Source organism: Mastomys coucha, unplaced genomic scaffold (genome assembly GCF_008632895.1).
Source record: "Mastomys coucha isolate ucsf_1 unplaced genomic scaffold, UCSF_Mcou_1 pScaffold1, whole genome shotgun sequence".
NCBI classification, from domain to species: domain Eukaryota; kingdom Metazoa; phylum Chordata; class Mammalia; order Rodentia; family Muridae; genus Mastomys; species Mastomys coucha.
Window position 1 is genome coordinate 58,606,955 of NW_022196891.1, and position 19,165 is coordinate 58,626,119.

General features: G+C 42.0%; 1 protein-coding gene across 3 annotated transcripts in view; it reads left to right on the forward strand.

Annotated features, from left to right (window-relative positions):
• Positions 1-19,165, forward strand: part of Slc9c2 (solute carrier family 9 member C2 (putative)) — a 59,631-nt gene that overhangs the window by 20,118 nt on the left and 20,348 nt on the right. For all 3 annotated transcript variants that reach the window (XR_004123137.1, XM_031386972.1, XM_031386976.1), the window contains exons 9-18: positions 1,448-1,591; positions 3,156-3,324; positions 5,685-5,766; positions 6,709-6,872; positions 8,394-8,510; positions 9,297-9,394; positions 10,457-10,576; positions 12,677-12,875; positions 13,759-13,947; positions 15,481-15,630. Coding sequence is in view for 2 of the 3 variants with exons in the window: in XM_031386972.1 (XP_031242832.1) it covers positions 1,448-1,591; positions 3,156-3,324; positions 5,685-5,766; positions 6,709-6,872; positions 8,394-8,510; positions 9,297-9,394; positions 10,457-10,576; positions 12,677-12,875; positions 13,759-13,947; positions 15,481-15,630 (1,432 nt within the window). In the remaining variant the exon portion in view is untranslated. The remainder of the gene's footprint in view (positions 1-1,447; positions 1,592-3,155; positions 3,325-5,684; positions 5,767-6,708; positions 6,873-8,393; positions 8,511-9,296; positions 9,395-10,456; positions 10,577-12,676; positions 12,876-13,758; positions 13,948-15,480; positions 15,631-19,165) is intronic.

Consider the following 19,165-nt stretch of genomic DNA (forward strand, 5'->3'; position numbering starts at 1 on the left):
GCAAAATGAAAATTGGCACCTCTAACTTTTGTTCCTTTGACATGTCTGTGAATGAAGCTCGGGGCTAACTGGTTCATAAGGCTTACAGATTGGTATAGCAGCTGCACTTGGCTGTTGGTAGTGCTGCCTTTCAGCAATTACTCTTTACTTACTGTAATTACCCATTACACTTGTTTGGTCTTTCACTTAAGCCACTGTCTTTTCCTGCCTGCTATGGCCTGGCTGTTGAATTTGAAGCTGGGGAGGTAATTCCCCAAAACAAAAACAAAACCAAAACCCAACAACAACAAAACCCATTGTTAGATGGTATACCTGCTTATATTTAAAAAAAAAAAAAAAACAAAACTAATAAGTATTCTAAACTTATGTATTTCTTTGGATCCTACTATGAGCAAGGGGATTGTTAGACCCTATGGAGATATTTTAAAAAGGCTTTAACTCCTAAGTTACTCTATGACAGCTGAGAGGTAAGAGTTGGGACCTCAGGGCCTCCAGGCCTATCTTTCTCCACAGGAGCTCTGAGTGGCTTGAATCTGGAAGTAGAAATCACTTGGAAAGTCACACCATGCGCTGATTTTATCAAATAATGCTTTATCACAGCTAAAACGGGACTTTGTAATGTTTCTTCCCGAGTGTAGGGTTTGAGAGCCATTTTTGAGGAGACAGGGTTTGGGGCAGAACAGCTTACTTTGCCAGCTTAAAGGGGAAGTCCCAAGAAAGGGAATCAAGAGGAGGCGGGACGTGAGATCTGCCTGTAGGTGAAGGATCTGGCTCCGACTCAGGCAAGCCAGCATGTAGAGCATCATAGATTTTTCCCAGAAGCAATCCAAGAAAAATCGATTGCTTTCCCTTGCTTTATTGTGCTGGGGCAGCATTTCAGGGACGCAGAAGTGGTCACGTCTAACCAGAGTGGGTCGGACGGAAAACACAGGAAAAGAACCGGGTTTCCATGACTTGTAGGCATTCGGCAGACTGGAAAGCAGACAAGAGAGACTTTCCAAAGTAAGGGGAGGAGCATGCGCAAGTCCCAGCAGGAGAAGTGGCAATGAAGCATTGGGTCATTATCACCCATCCGCTGAAGGTACCCAGGGACCTCTTTGCCACCCACCCTTGCTCTGGGCTCTGCAGTGGCAGCTCCAGTACTAGATAAACCGCTGGCTAATCCCAGAGAAACTGGTACATCGGCAGCTTGGGGAGAGCTTTATTTCTCTGCTTGCTCTTTCTGCTGTGTTGTGAGAGGTGTCCCATGGGTTTTGGTATGATGACGATAATGAACTGAGCGTCTCAGCCTAACAAGATATCTTTTCATGTTGACTGTAACTATGATGGAGGCCACAGCTTCCACTGAGATAACGGGGATAGGCATAAGATGGCTGCTTTCATGTGAAAAAGAAGATCTCTTAAAAGTGCATTGACTAAAATGTCTTTTCCTTTTTATCCCTCCTAGGTTCTTAATAATGTGTTCGTCTGTATATGAACACTTAATATACGCTTTCTTTGGCATTGTTATTGGCTGTGGAGAAATCCAGTATTTCAAGTTTCACTCCCTAGTTTTCTCTGTAACTTTATTTGTAACAGTGAATTTTGTAAGGTAATGATTATATTTTAAAGTTTCTTTTGCTGGGCTTAGATTTGTGTGTGTGTGTGTGTGTGTATGTGCATGCAATATATTGAGTCCCCATCTCTGTGTGTGTGTATTTGTGCATGTTTGATTTTATTTTGTGAAAGATTCATTTGTCTCAAATCATTTGAAGCACAATATACATATTCTGCGGGTAACGATCCCCTGAAGGTAGATTCTGAGGGGCTAGAGAGGAGGCCTGGAGGCGTAGAACACTGGCTGCTCTTTCAGGGGACCTGGATTTATTTCCAAAACCTCTAAGACAACTCATAGCAGGCTATAACTCCAGTTCCAGGGGGATCTAACGCCTTCTTCTGGCTTCTGATGTCAGTAGTAATGCATGTGATACACAGACATACATGTAGGCAAAACATCCATATACATAATAAAATAATGAAAAAAAAAGTTTAGATTCTGACTTTTGTCATAAGATCCTATTGAAAAGTGACCTTAAAACAAGCAGAAACACATTGAAGTAAGTATAGAATTCTTTTCTGGTTTTCTCCCTCCCTCTCTCCCTCCCTCCCCCTCCCTCCCTTCCCCCCTCCCTCTCTGTAGTGTATGTATGTATGTTTTATATGTGTGTGGGTGTATGGGTATGGGGTGTGCATGCACACACATATGTGTGGGAAGGCTGAGGTTGATTTTGAGACTCATCTCTGACTGCCCTTCCACCTTGCTCACTGAAGTAGAGTCTCTGAATGAAGGCCAGGGCTCACTGATACATCTATTCCCGAAGCTTACCCTGGGAATTTCCTGTCTCTGGCTCCCGAGGCTGGAATTACTGGTGGCCCACCACATCCACCAGACATCTTCTTTCTTTCTTTCTTTCTTTCTTTCTTTCTTTCTTTCTTTCTTTCTTTTTTCTTTTTCTTTTCTTTTTCGAGACAGGGTTTCTCTGTGTAACACTGGCTGTCCTGGAACTCACTCTGTAGACCAGCTGGCCTTGAACTCAGAAATCCACCTGCCTCTGCCTCCCAAGTGCTGGGATTAAAGGTGTGCTCCACCACCGCCCGGCTAGACATTTTATTGATTTTGGGGGATCTGAACTCTAGTTCTCATACTTATTTGGCAAGTCACTGAACCATCCCCTAGACCAAGTATGTGATTCTTATAGGAGCTAAAGAAACATTTTGCTTGGGTAAGTTTATTAACATGTCTATAATAATTGTTTTTTGGTCTGATCAGCTCCTCTTCCAGTTTCTCAGTCATTTTATTGTTCAGCATAGAAGAGATAAATTTGTCAATATGCTCTGAAGAAATGTCCATACAGGAACTTACTCTCTAACTGTAAATTATACACCATAGTATTAGTGATAGATAAATCCTTATAAGTGTGTAGAACCTCTCCCACTGTACATATACTATTGTATACCCAAAATTGAAGTTAGTCCCAGTGGCTTGTTGATAACTATGCTGTTTTCTCATTCCTGGAGACTTTTAAGTGACATTTAGTGCTGAGTACACGATTTTAACCGCAAATGACATTCCCGTATGACATGCGTTTATTGTTTGTCCTGTTTTCTGCCCATAGGCTTCTTACTATCATTTTAGTGAGCCCTATTTTGATGCATTCAAGCTATGAGTATGACTGGCGTTGGGGATTCGTCATCGCATGGTCTGGGATCAGAGGCGTTTTCAGTTTACTCTTGGCTCCCGATATTTACAATGTTTCTCGATTTAAATTAGTGGCACCACATATGGTAGGGAAAATAATCATGCCTTGTGATTATTTTTATTTACTCATTATTACTTATTTTGTAGCATAATGTACCCGATCTTAAAGTTAACCAACTTTGAGTTAGGTTTTAAAAAAAGAATGCATTCTTTTCATTGCAAGAGGACATTGTCAGAAAAATGTTTATGATGACAGTGAGGAGGGGCCAGTGTTCACATAGCAATTATTATTAGGGTTGTTTGGAGATTTGAGTTTCACCCCTCACCGTTCACTGAGCCTCAGCTTCTAACTGAGGATTGAGGCAATGCTTCATAAAACAGCTGACGCCTAATAAATGCCCCATGAGTTTTACTGAGTTTTACACAAATGCCATTTTTTTCCCCAATAGCTATCAGAAAGTGTGATAATAAAATGCCCTTGTTTAGAACATTCAAATCTCTGTGTAGCTGCTAGAACAAAACCTGAGGTGCTAGTTAAGTATACCAAAGAAAGAAAGAGTCTCTAAATTGTTGCATAAAGGATATCCTTCTGGCTCATTTAAAAATGTTTGACTGTAGCCAGATATAGTGACACATGCCTGTGACCCCAGTGCTTGGGAATCAGAGACAGGCAGATCTCTGTGAGTTCGGCGATGGCCTGGTTTACATAGCAAGTTCCATGACAGCCATAGCTTTGTAGAAAGACTGTCTCAAAACGAAACAAGTTTGGCTGAAGACTTTGTGATCTTCAGTGAAAAATAATACTTTGCTTCCTTTGTTTTTCCGAATCTTGGACAAGCTGGTGGTTCTAACAGTCCTGTGATGTACAGTGCTTTGGTAGACACCCTAGATGTGTGCTGGCAGCCTGAGGGCACTTCATTATTGGTTCATTTGCTTCTGCAGTGCCTGGGCTTAAACTTGGGGCCTTGCACATACTAAGCAAATGTATATTACCAGAAGTCTAGTCTCTGGACCTCAGTATATGTGACAGTATGGAATGAGATAGAAAAGTCTCTAGAATTCTCCAGGGCAAATTTCCCACAATCTACCCATGGAATACTTCCAAAGTTTTTCTTGGAGGCAGCAAGCCACCACGATATCCACCTTCTCACTTGCTGAGGGATCCAGAAGTGAGTATCAACAGTCCCTGATGTCTGATTGCTGGCCTGGGATTTTTTTCTTCATTGCTATTTTGTTCCTGTTTCTGTCCCCAGAGGCCTATGGAATGAGTATATATATTTTTTGAGATTAACTGTCAACCTTTTCATTTTCTTTCTTTCTTTTCAAGATTTATTTTTTGTGTATATGAGTACACTGTAGCTGTACAGATGGTTGTGAGCCTTCATGTAGTTGTTGGGAATTGAATTTTTGGATCTCTGCTCACTTGGTCCCGCTCTGGTCTGCCCTGTTTGCTCAGTCCCCGCTCACTCTGGCCCAAAGATTTATTTATTATTATAAGTACACTGTTGCTGTCTCAGACACAGATCAGAAGAGGGCGTCAGGTCTCATTACAGATGGTTGTGAGCCACCATGTGGTGGCTAGGATTTGAACTCAGGACCTTTGGAAGAGCAGTCAGTGCTCTTACCCGCTGAGCCATCTTGCCAGCCCAACTTTTTCATTTTGTATGTGGAGAAATCAAAGTAAAGAAGATGGAGAATTGTATCCCTCCCTAGGTCTTTTGTAAGACTTTGATCTGTGGCCTTGGTCCTGGAATTAATTTGGTGTTGAAGGAAGTCTGAGTTTCACAAAGACATTATAATCAAGAACATATCCTCCTGGATCCTCTTCTGTGTACTGAGTTGGCCTAAAGTGAACTGTTAACTAAGATTTGGGTCTCATTTTTCACAGTGTTTCCTAAGTCTGCATGATTAGGAGTTTCCTGAGTTGCACTCCAAGCCCACAGTCGTGATGTCTGGGCCTGGGGGTCAGAGTGTTTGACAAGTCCTTCAGATGTTTCATTAGTTTGGGAAAATGTTTTGGAGGAGATATCGTTAATAACTTCATTTCCTAGCGAAGAGTCCTAAGCTATGCTCATAGGGTTATCTGACTCCAGGGCTCCTGAGTAATAGATGGCAAAGCTAAGCTGACAGATGTGTTTGTCTTTTTGTTTGCTGTGACGTTTTTCCCTACTGTGTGGTGGCCACAGCCTTGCTGACTGGTGTCCTTATTCTAAAATATACATCATTTTTCTTTTTTTTTCCTCATTCAAACAGAAAGCTAATTTCTGCCCTAGTGTACTATGACCAAACAGTGTCCACACAACGACCCCTTTGCTTTAGCTTATTAGAAACACAATTTAGAAATACAGATTGAGTTAGAATTTTACAGGTGGGTAAATGAACATTGTTCTCTCCTGGAAAGAGTATTTGATATTTTGGCTGTAATATCTGTATGTTTTGTTTTTAGTTTATATTCTATATACAAGTACTATCATTGTTGACAACAGGAATAAATTCGTATATGATGCTTCGATCAGCCAATACATTAGGTAAAGTATATGTATTATTCAGAGGTTTACTGGAAAGAAAATGCAAATAGAGTGTTAATGGAGGGCTGTATAGACGTTTCTTATAGATCTCAGAATTGGCTTAGAAATGAGTTATTTTCATTAATGAATTGTATATCGATCATCCATTAATTGCAATATTGGTTCATATAATTTAGTAAAAACCAAGTGAATAGAGCCTTAAAAAAAAGGACAGGTCTTTTCCTTCTACCAAAACATCTAGACTAATGGGATGTTGGGGCTGGAGGATAAGCAGCTTTTCTTTAAGAACACACCCATCATTCCTGTGTGTATGTCAGCCATTAGAGCTTAATTACATGAGGCACATGAGTAACAGAATCTGGACAATTTTAGTTTTCCATCCTGGCCATGTTTTTAGTCAAAGTCAGGGATTCCATCGGCAGAAGAATAAAAGAGGAAATGGTATTGGGAGATACTTCACAAGATCTGCTGTAGCTGCCTAACACCAAAAGGGATTGAATCTGCAGAGAAAAAATACAGAATTAGATTAGAATCACAGATGGGAACATTTAGAAATGTCTAAGAGGAATTTGAAACAATTTATAATACAATACATAAGAACAGTGACATAATTAATAAACACGCCAGATAGAGAAATCCAGAATAAGCTCATTGGTAGCACAGGAGCCAAGGGGCGGGTATGGAAGCCAAGGTGGGTACTCTGCTAGGGCCTTCATTCTTTAAATATCTTATTTTTTTAATTAATTATTTATTATATGTAAGTACACTGTAGCTGTCTTCAGACACCCCAGGAGAGGGCATCAGATCTCATTACAGATGGTTGTGAGCCACCATGTGGTTGCTGAGATTTGAACTCAGAACTTTCAGAAGAGCAGTCAGTGCTCTTAACCGCTGAGCCATCTCTCCAGCCCTGCCTTCATTCTTTATTTGTTTAAACCACAGGTCTGTGTACTCTCTCCCTCCCAAGACAAATGGCTGTTCGAAATGCCATTGAACACATACAAGAGATTATAAAGAACACAATAACCTTATTTAAGACAGAAAAAATTTTGACGAATGTTAACTGGAATGTCGTAGAAGAAAAAGCAAAGATTGAATACAATTCTGTGAGTTGATCATCTTACGTTCCCTCTCTGGGTCTTCCTGTCTGTCGCGGCTCAATATTAAAAACATGATTCTAGGAGTGGAGAGATGGCTCAGTGGGTAGAGTGCTTGTCACACAAGCATAGGGACCTAAGCTTGACTCTCAGAATATTCACAGAAAAGCCTGATGTGACGGAGCACGCGTGTGGCCCCAGTGCTTCGGGGTTCACAGGACACCTAGCATAGGCTGTGAGATCCTGCTTACATTGATAGACTCTTCAACAGTTGAATGTCTACAATTGTCAAAGAACAAATTTAATCAATAAAAATCCCCTTGAAAAGTAAAATGTAAGCAAAAAACTGAAGGAAGTGAATGGCTATTCTGAGGAAAGACATCTGACCTCTAGCCTTCACACAAATGAGCATACATGTACACATACACACAAACCTACATCTCTGTACATGCACACATGTGCACACATGTACACAATACAAACCTACACCTCTGTACATGCACACCTGTGCACACCTATACACACATACATCTCTGTACACACACACATGAACACACATGTACACACACACAAACCTGCATTTCTGTACATGCACACATGAGCATACATGTACACACACAAACCTGCATTTCTGTACATGCACACATGAGCACACATGTACACACACATGTACACACACACAAACCTACATCTCTGTACATGCCCATATGCACAATCCTGACTCTACTGTTTGGTTTTGGACCCCGGGACAAGGGACTGAGGTGTATATTTTATATACCAAAGCAGACCTGACCTCCAGATTCTCCCAGCATCCCTCAGTCCCCACATAGCATACCCTACCCCCAACCTTGAACTGTCCAGCCAAGGGGCTGGGCTGCCCTTTCTTCAAGTGCTCCTCTACATAATCCAGACATTTTGCTCTTTCTCTTCTTCTCTCTCTGCGCATGCGCCCTTTCTCTTTCTCCTCTTTCCCTAGCCCCTCCCCTCGGTGACTGCGTGGCCTCAATCCTTGGGGCCAGTGAACTCGCCTGAGAGCAGCTTCCCAATAAACCTACCTTTAATATAACCTAACCTCGCTTGAACTGGCTCATTTCACCAGCAGTATAGAACCAGCCTATCACTAACTAGATGCTGTAAATATGCATTAGCTTTGCTGTCCTGGTGAAGCAACTTCAATTCTGTTCCTAAAAAGAAAGTCTTTATGATTGGCCTTTCGATCGGATCCAAGGAGAATGCATATTTCTTAAAATGAATTGCAAACAAAGATCTTGGCCAAGATGAGTCCTCTGACAGGTTGAGATCCTGAGAGAACTTCCCTGTGTGTTATAAAAAAAAAAAAAAAAAAAAAAATAGTGGAGTATAGATGGGTTTGGAGGACAAGCGGAATATTTAAAACAACAGTCTCATAGCCTACTCCCCAAGTCATACAGCTCACCACTGCAGCGGCTCTGAGTCACCGAAAGCTTCTGTTAAGTACAATGTTTGCCCTGCCTTTACCAGTTTAACTTATTTTTGTCTTCATCTCTTCAGATTTTAAAACAGACTCACATTCAAGTTGCCCATAATCCCCTTGATCCAAAAGAGGAGTCCCCAACCGATGAAGTTTTAATAGAAGAGGCCAGATTGCATGTAGCTATAATACAAATGGTTGGTATTATTCAAACAATCTTAATTATATTTTTTTGTGTCTTACATGCCTTTAATCTTTATGGTTTTGAGGTGATAGGAAAACCCTTTTGTCTCCTTACATAGTCTATTGATACAATTAGTGTTTGATCTACAGAAATGTATTTATTTATTTGATGTGCGTGCATGCGTGTGTGCGTGTGTGCGTGTGTGTGTGTGCATGCATGCGTGTGTGCGTGTGTGTGTGTGTGTGTGTGTGTGTGTGTGTGTATGTGTGTCTGTGAAGGCCAGAAGTTGATAATGGGTGTCTTTCTCAGTTACTCTCCAACTTTACTTTTGGAGACAGTGTCTCTCATTGAATCTGAACTCACTGTTTTGGCCAAGATGAGAGTTGGCAAGCTAGCTGCCCAGTGAGTACAGGCATTTGCCACTTAGCCGGGAGATCTGAGTTCTAGTATCTGGTCCACTTAGTGGAAGTAGAGAACTAATTCCCACACATTGTCCTCTAACCTCCTTGTACTCACACAAATAATAAATAAATATAAAAATAACTAAATAAAAATGTAAAAAGAAGCATAAGTTATATGTATGCTTTTTTTTTTTTTTTTCTTTTGAGGCAACCCAGGCAGGCCTGGAACTTATGACAATCCTCCTGCCTCTCAAATGCTGGGATTACAGGTGTGAGCCACAGTTCTCTGTCATTCCATTTGTCTTAATCCTTTGTAATTTCTATTTAAATGTAAATATATAAACATATATGTATAATATGTATTAATACAAAATGCTAAAATATAAAACCTGTTTTAGAGTAGCTTTGAAAAGCAGTGTAATGATGGTGTCCTTGGAGTAGAGGCAGCTCGAATATTAATTGGTGCCACCAAAAGCTACTGTCCCATCCACGGAAAGTAAGTGAGACATTTCTTTAATTGATACTTCCCAAACTAAATGAATGCATCACTATGAACAAACTGAGAACCGAATGTTGGGATTAACTGAGCTGTCATTTCCTTTATCTGTGTCCTGTTTGACCTTCTGTTCACCCACCCATTCATTCATCCAATAACAATTTTTCTTCTTCTCCCTCCTCCTCCTTTTCCCTCCCCTCTTCCTTCCACCTTCCTTCCCTCCCTTCCTCTGTCTAATCCTCTCTCTGGGCCTTGAGCATGCTGGGCAAACTCTCACAGCTGCCTGTATCCCTCCCTTCTACTTGTCTTGTTTGAATGGCCTCTCTCCATCCTGCCTCCCCTCTTCATTAATTTTATAACTTTGGAGATGATTTGGGCATAAGTAAGAGACACGGGAATTCATGGATGAGAACCTACATAGCTTTGACTGCTCTTATAATTACGTTGCTTCTATAGCATATTCACTTTATTGGAAAAGGTACAGAAGCCTGGATCTTGTTCATAGACTGCTCTCTGGGGATGGAGTGAGCTCTGGAGTACTTGGCCTAAATGATGCAGTGGATTCTGGTGGGAAAAGTTCAGCACCTTAAAGATGTATCAATATCGGGTCACCATCCTGACAAGCATTGGTGAATGGACACTCTGAGACAAACCCGTGAGACAGTGCTAGCAATACCAGCCAGGGGACATTACTATTTCAGCAGTCTGGTGATCTCTGAGGGAGACCTATCATTGGCCTGGGGTGTGTGTGTGGGAATGCATTTGGGAAAGTTGGGACATTCAGTTGCCTTTAGGGTTGGGCAACTGAAAAAAAAAAGAAGCTTGATTCTAGAACTCCAAAGGGCACAGTCTGCAGAGGCTTTAGTCAGGTTCTGTCTCATGTCAGGATGGATACAGGAACAAGGACACAGGAGTGTCAGGCTAAAAATGTCACTGAAACGTGACCACGGTGAATAGGTGTATTCAGCAAGGTCACATTAAATTAGCATTTGTATATCTTTTCCCTTTTATTGTCCCAACTAAGACACTATTTTTAATAATACTTGTGTTCATTTTTCTTAGATTCATGAGCATTTCTGATGTTTCAACTTATGTGAGAGCTAGGAGTTGGCTTATAAAGTTTAAAAACATGTTAACTTACTTGGAATATCATAAAGAAAGGATACTTTTTACTGTGCCTGGGTAAGTATTATAAACCTTTAACAGTGGCATACACAGAATATCATCATTTCAACATTTTAGACTCAAAGACCCCTCCCTTCAAACTAATTTTATATCATATTTACAGGTTAAGTGTTGACTGAACAGTGTGTTTGCCTTTTCTATTCTGTCTTAGCAACTTCATTGATATCCTTATTAAAGAAAGTGATAGCATCTTAGGGCTCACTTACATATCATGTTGCTTGCAGTATTCATCCAGGTAGAAGACTGAGCAAGGGTGAGCCACATCCATGATAGGCTAAATCTAGCTCCATATAACTTCATTTGTGGAATAGTATGGTTTGTTTTAATAATGTAGTATTAATGTCTAAAATTAAGGAAACATTTACACTACCTGAAGAATGCTTAATACTTGCCAGGCAGTGGTGGTGCATGCCTTTAATCCCAGCACTTGGGAGGCAGAGGCAGGCAGATTTCTGGATTCGAGGCCAGCCTGGTTTACAGAGTTCCAGGACAGCCAGAGCTACACAGAGAAACCCTGTCTCGAAAAACAAAATAAACAAACAAACAAAAAAGTCAGAAACAAAAATGAAGTGGCTCAAAGTTTGAGGAGGCATAGGTCACCAAGGCAGAGGAGGATACCACTGGGAGAGTAAGCTTGCTTGCTCAGACCCAGGTGGAGATGATTTTCTGTCCGTCTGTCTGTCTGTCTGTCTGTCTGTCTGTCTGTCTGTCTGTCTGTCTGTCTGCCTTCCTGCCTGCCTGTGTGCCTGTCTGTCTGCCTTCCTGCCTGCCTGCATGCCTGTCTGCCTGTGTGCCTGCCTGCCTGCCTGCCTGCCTGCCTGCCTGTCTGCCTGTGTGCCTGCCTGTCTGCCTGCCTGCATGCCTGTCTGCCTGCCTGCCTGCATGCCTGTCTGCCTGCCTGCCTGCCTACTTGCCTATCTGACCAGTTATGAGTCCCTGCTTTGGGTTTAGCCCGCTGTAAAAGATGTTCCTCTGATGGGAGCTCACTGTGTTAGTGTATGGGTATACACTTACATATTTGGAAGGCAGTTTTACTGTCCATTTGACAAAACTTCAGCTGCAATTCCGCCATAAGGATTGTGTGCTCCTCAGCTGTGGGCTTTTGGCCCAGCACTACTGTGGCAGGCATATATTCCATCCAGGGGAGTGTGCCTCAAATCTCCCTCCAGTCTCATTGCTTCTCTCAGAACGTTCATGCCATTACTGAAGCAGTGGACATATCTTGGCAGGCGGTAGAGCCTTGAAACACTCAAGGTCTGTGGTTGACTGTGACTGTTGATGACATTTCTCTGTTGACATCCTTCCACCACCACCAGTGTGAGCCGGCAGGGAGGAAGCTCTCAGCTCAGGCTCAGCTTCTTTCCTCTCTCTGTGTTCTATATGCAGAGTGTGCATTGTCTTTAGTGATAAGGACTTAGAATATCCATTTCTACTGGGTAAGCAAGAGCTATGACAGTAGCCTGTATTGTTTTGGAAACCTCTGGGAGCTACCTGGGCAACAACTCACAAGGAGGGAACCCCACATACAAGGTGTTTCTTAATCCATCAAGTGGGCCAAGTAAAATAACTTCATATCAGGGAGTCCCTTTTGCTCAGTTCTATTTTCAATAAGTTAGAAAGTTGTAAGAAATGAATAAGCTAATTATTGAATATCTTCCCTATTTAAAAATTTTAAACAATGCTGATGAATAGCACACTCTCCTCTAAGCGTGTCTCTTGCTTTTGGTTTATTATATGCACTAATGGAGTCATCCTCTTGTGCTGCTCTATTATATTCTCTACATAAAGCATGCCTGTTGTTGTTATTGTTTCAGTCATTTTGAGATAAGGTTTCTCTGTCTAGCCTTGGCTGTCTCAGAACTCACGGTACAGACCAAGCAGGGTTCGATCTCAATGATCTGAGCACCTCTGCCTCTTGAGTGCTAGGACTAAAGGTGTATACTGCCATCTCCTGCTGTATGTTTGTATGTTTGTTATTTTTATTTATCTTTTTCATATTATTTCTAGTTTAATTTGTTTAGACAGATATTGGACTCCCCTGCTTACTGATTATACTTTAAATGATCTGACATTTTATTTGGCCTTTTTCTTCTCCAGGAATAATAAATTTCTGATTTTTGTCTATCGCATTATAATTTCAGAAGAATTTGAATATGCAACACATGTTGTAACAGTAATGTATATTTTCCCTATGATAATACATTTGTGGCCAATTGCAAGAGAGTTAAATGTATCGGCACTGATATCCATAAACTACTATTTTATGTTTTTATATACATTAGAATCGGCATTGAAGGTACTGTGGAAAATAGAAATATGTTGTATAAAAAGAATAGTTCAGATATTTTGAATCCACTTTTGCTACTTTATTATACTTGATACCAGAAATTATTTGTTATTACAGCAGATGGGATCCTGGAATGTTAACACCCCTAGTCTGAGCCTTAGACATCCACTAAGTCTCATAAAAGTAGAGAGACTCCCAAGGATTAGGTGAGAAAAAAAAAAAAACCTGAAAATTTCAGATAGAGATACCTCCTTTAAATTCTTCCTGAAATAATGCAGAACATTCCCATAATATATTGTATAAACAAATACAGATAAACTGGCTTGAGAGCCACATGTCAGACCAGATAGCTCGGCGACCATAGTTTATCATACCTCATTATTAATAGTCTTACAGCAAACTTGTTTATTGCTTTTAAAATTTTCAATCACATTCAGTGTTTTGAGGTGGAAAATTAATCGTTTAGGGGAATTCCAGACAAGTAGCTTAACATTCAGCTTTTAGAATACAGCTTGTGGGGCTGGAGAGATGGCTCAGTGGCTAAGAATGGGCACTACTCTTGCACAGGGTCCAGGTTCAGTCTGCAGAATCCACACAGAGGCTCACATGACTTGTAACTGTAACTCCAGATCCAGAGCATCTGGTGCTCTCTTTTGGGCTCCCTGGGCACCTGCACACATGTGGTACACATAAACACACACTCAGGTGAGTGTATACACACACACACACACACACACACAGACACAGACACACAGACACACACACACAAAGAAAATAACATTTAGAAAACCACTCATTTCTAGTTCACTTATAGCTTTAAGTCCTCCCTTCGCCCCCTCTGTTAGCACATACCTGTGATGGAGTAATACATACTCTTTGTTTTTTTAAACAGATACTAATTTTAAAAAGGAAATATTTTCTTCAGAATTGGAATACTTTGGAATTTTTCATCATAGTCATCGGAATCATCGACATACTGTGCATGTACTTCGTTAAGCTGAGACCAGACAGCTTGATTCTCATCCAGTTTACGGTGGTGATTGGATATTTAAGAGTGATTAGGTTTCTTCCCATCTTCAAGGTAAGGCTTCTTATGTTGAAATGCTGTTTCTCCGCATGGTTTGCTAATCGATTTACTAAGCTTCACTGCTTTGAGGGACATGAGACACGGGGAGTTGCTTCTTCCAGAATGTTCCTTGAATGGCTGCCTGCTTGGTTTGCTCCTCTCACTCCCCTTTGCCGTTACTTACATCTTGCCTTCACAGGGTTTCTCTGTGTAGCCCTGGCTATTCTGGAACTCACTTTGTAGACCAGTTGAACTCAGAAATCCGCCTGCCTCTGTCTCCCAAGTGCTGGGATTAAAGGCGTGCGCCACCACCGCCCCGCTGAAAACGTTTTCTTTAAACAAGATCCCTCTACTCCGAAATGGCAGCTAATAAAGCCTTACTCTGTCCCTTTAATTCCTTCACTATGATTCTATTCTCTTGTTACTTTCTCTCCTCTTCATATTGAGTCTTTCACCAAACACCGCTGTGCTCTGACCCAGCATAGTCTTGGTGGGAAGGCCCCTAGCCACGTGATTGACAGCGTGCTTTGGAGCAGTGACTCCATTGGATTTCCAGTCCTTATATAATATACTCATTTTGAACAGGATGGAATGGAGTCCTTAGAGCCACAGGGAACCCGCTGAAGGTCACGAAGCTGGTGACTGGAGAATGGGTATAAGAGACCTCGTTCTCTTAAGTCCCCACACTGACTAGTTGGTCTCAGCCTAAAGTAGATATATGTAGAACATGGGTGGAAAGTGGCCTCCGAGGTGCACAGAGCAGGTAAATTCTTCACAGCTGTGACTCAGCTTTCTGGGGCATGACTTTTGCTTTCTGAAATTGAAGTGTAGAGAGGGGCAGGGGGATGCTAGAGACTCGACCTAAAACTACAGAGTCACTTATTCATAAAGCTTGAACTTCTTTAGGGTGTGATTGCAAAGTCAAATGTGTGTGGAATCAGGGAGAGGTCTTCTGGAAACAGGCCCTGCTGGGTCACACCCTACAGTGCCTGACACTGGAATCTGGGACATACCCAAATTCTACATTTCAGGGAAGTTCCTGGACGTGTTTTGGCAGCCTATAGATGACACTCTGAGAGCCTCTGCCGTGGATGATGCTTTTAATCCTTCCTCCCCTCCTCTCCTTTCTCTCTCTCTCTTTCTTTCTTTCTTTCTTTCTTTCTTTCTTTCTTTCTTTCTTTCTTTCCTTTGTTAAAAAATAAATTAACATACACTAATTAGGTTTTATTATTGGATTTTCAAATAAAATTAGATTTTTTAAAATTGATTTTCTATCTCCCCCTCTTCTCTCCCATCCCACTGCCCCTTCTTGTAACACACCACATCCCCTGCACCAGCCTCCTTTCTATTTTCATGTCTCTTGTGCTGCTGTCCTCACTGCCTTGCTCGGTGTCTCTTATTCCCTCCTGTGGTCTTCATCCCTGTTTTGTAGCCTGTACCCACACTCACCCCTATTTATGTACAAGCACATAACCACTGTGAACTAGATCCTCCCGAGAGAGAAAGCACTTAATGAAATGTATGGTTTCCCTGCCCCCACCATTCCAGATTATAATACCAATACTAATAAATATGGCCGACGTTCAGATCAAAAAGAGCCTCAGCTTGATGTACAGTATTACAAAAGGCTATGTCAAAAGCCAAGAAGATGCCAAGCTTTTAGTAAGGCAAATTTCTGGACGTGAATCAATCTATCGGGTAAGAAACAGGCAGTGACAATTTTTTTTTTTTGTTTTTTGGAGGTGGTGGTGTGGATGGGAATGACCTAACTTAAGTATACTCATATATTGAAAGATCAACTTGTCATGTGTTTGACCAACAGACAGATTTTGTAGTCAAATGGGTTCTAATATTTGTTATACAAGTTGTGTCAGAAAACAGCCCGAACTCTTTGTGTATGTGTGTGTATGGTCATGTGTGTGTGGATACATATTTGGGTGTGCTATATGAGACTCTATTTCAAACAAAACAAGGCAATATACAACAACAAAACAAAACAAAACAAAACACACCCTTCCCTAAAAAAAAAAAAAAAAAAAAAAAAAAAACCAAACAAAACAAAACAAAAAAACCAAAAACCAAACCAAACCAAACAAATACCAGAAAGAGAATTGAAAATCCCAAAGAAAGCCAAATTTGAACCTGGCACTGGTGGAGCCTCATGGGGGTGGAGCCTCACAGTGAAGTTCATGGTTGTGGAGGCACTGCTAGCAATGATGTAAGCACAAAAGGTGAATGAGTTGAAGAGGAGCCACTGGTCCAAGAAGAGTTGACAAGTAAAATGTCCCCTATGTGACTCAGCTTGCTCCTTCAGGCCTCATCAGAGACCACCTCAAAGCCTTGCCTGGTTAAGCCCCGCCTGCTTTCCATAGTCATTTTAATCACATACGTATGGATGATTTGTTTATCACCCATATGGTTTAGTCCTTGTGTTAGGGTTTTACTGCTGTGAAAAGACACCATGACCAAGGCAACTCTTACAAAAGAGAACATCTAATTGGGGTTAGCCTACAATTTCAGAGGTTCAGCCCATCATCATCATCATGGCAGGAAGCAAGGCACAGTGCAGGCAGACATGTTGCTGGAGGAGTCGAGAGCTCTACATCTTGATTTGCAAGCACCCAAGAGAGAATGGTCTTCCTCAGGCAGGCAGGAAGAGTGTCTCTTCCACACTGAGCATAGCTCGAGCAGAGCAACCTCAAAGCCCCACTCCCACAGGGACACACTTCCTCAGTAAGACCACACCACTTAATAAAGTGCCACTTATGGGCCAGGCATATTCAAACCACCACTGTCCTTGTTTCAGTTTTTCTCACAACCTCCAACTTCCCCCACTCCCCTCCTTTGCAACGAGGACTCTTTGGTGTGATTTTCCAGTCCAGGCCTCGGTTGTGTGCCTTCTGCTTTTCTGTGGACCTATTAAACCATATATATAAAATTTTGACAATCATGTTTTTATCTTCAAAAACCGAGATTGCTTCATTCCTTCTTTCTCCAAGCAACAATTTCTTTCTTCTAAGGTGAATCGTCTCTTGAATCTCTTATTTTGAAAGTTTCTCTGCTTCCTGCATGAATTCTGCTTTCTTGAAGCCCCATTCCATATATGTTGCATTTGTTTCTTATCTTTCACTCTTTTTTTCTCTCTCTCTCACCCCAATGCTTCTTGATTTCAGTGTAAACCAAGGTCTAAACTAAATGGTGTAATAGTTGAGGGACACTTTCTCAGCTCAAATAAAATTTCTGATTTAGGTACAATGATGAGTTTAAATCCCAAGCATTAAATCCCTAATACAGTGCTTCTGATGGGCTCTGTGAGTAGCTGGAGGGTTGGAGGTTATGCCTAATGCTGGTGGTGCTTGCCTTGAGCAGTGCTGCTGGTGGTGCTTACCTTGAGCAGTGACCGTCAGTGGCCTCAGGCCTGCTAGGAAGAGATTACAAAGTTACCTATCTTCTTTATGGGATCAACATCAATGCGCAAAAAAACTGTATTCTGATAATTTAATATCACAAATGGAGAATGAAATGAAGGCAGATACCGAAAGGCTGGGCTGATTCTAGTTTAGAAAGACAACGCCGGAGAAGCCCGGCATTGTGGTTCATGACTGCAATTTCAACAGATGGGAGGCTGAAGTCTCTGTAGGCCATCCTGGACTACATAGTGAGCTTCAGGCCAGCCAAGGCTACACAATAAGACCCTGTCCCTCCTCCACCACAGCCCTCCCCAAACAAAACCAAATATAACAGAGATCATGGAGAAGTTCCTAAGACAGAAGACAAACAGGACCTGGGGGCGGGGGCAGTGGAGTTAAGAACAGTTAGAAACATTTAGGAGAGGACAGAGGGATCTAGAAGCAGTTGCCTTGGTAACAGGTACAAAACAAACCTTCAATGGCACTTTAAATGGGGCGGGAAGGGGGAGGACTCTAAGGAGCTTGAGAGATGACCCAGTGGTTAAGGGTACTAAGTCTCAGTACCCACATAGTGGCTCACAACTGTCTGTAACTCCAGTTCCACGGGATTGGGTGCCCTTCCCATCTAGTCCCCACAGGCACCAGTGGAGCAAACGGTACAGGCATACATTCAGACAAAACACCCCTACACATTAGAGAAAATAAAAATCAAGAAACAGAGGACTTCAGTAAGGACTCGAATGGCTTTCTGAGGTGGGTGAGATGCGCATTAGTTAGATAGGGGCTTCTTCAGAAGTGACTTGCTGCTTCTGGAAACTGGTCCATGGCCATTCACCTGCAGAGAAGTAACAGACATTGCCTTCCTGGCAGCAGGTGGGAGGGACTGTTGTCCAGCGTCTTCGTGTGAATGTAAATCCAATTCTGCATGAAAGTAGTCCAATGCAAAAAGGGCTAGATGTGAGTCTGCTGGTGCCAGAAGGCGTCCAATGTTGATTATTAATATTAAACGGTTTCATAAAAAATAATATCTCGCTGGGCGGTGGTGGCACATGCCTTTAATCCCGACATTTGGGAGCCAGAGGCAGGTGGATTTCTGAGTTTGAGGCCAGCCTGGTCTACAGAGTGAGTTCCAGGACAGCCAGGGCTACACAGAGAAACCCTGTCTCGAAAAAACAAAACAAAACAAACAAACAAAAAATCTCATTTGCATATTCAAAGCTAGAGCCCTACTACATATAATTTTGAAAGCCCAAACAAACAGGGAAGAAGGAATAAACTCCAAAAAAAATTGTTTTGCTTAAGCTTTGGACAGCAGACCAGTTGCTACCTTTCAGTAGTCCTGTGGCATGCAGTATCTGTGTGTGACAACCCAGGGAAATGTTCAGTGCTGCCTCAGAGTTGTGGGCATGGCTAAGACTATGCTACAGAGAGGTTCAAAGCCAGAGTGAGCTTTATGAGGGAGTTCCTGGGACCTAGGGAACATCCCACAGGATCTGTTGTATGATTGGAAAAAAGCAACTGCATGGATGATCTGTTTGCCTCCGTGTGGAGTCACTTCTTCAGCTCTTAGAGTGGCCTTCCCGGGAGCACGAACTCATTACAGGGCACACTCACATCAGTTCATTTGTTTCTGTGCTCTCGGCAGAACAGATCCCCAAATTGCACTTCCCTTCCCATAGCTCCAAATTGGTGTCTGCCTCTGAGAATTCTCAGTGGTGCACAGTAGGGTGCCGAGTGCCTTTCCTTCCTCCCTCCCTTCCTTCCTCCCTCCCTTCCTTCCTCCCTCCCTTCCTTTCTAGCCAGTAAAAGTCACCAGTGAAGCA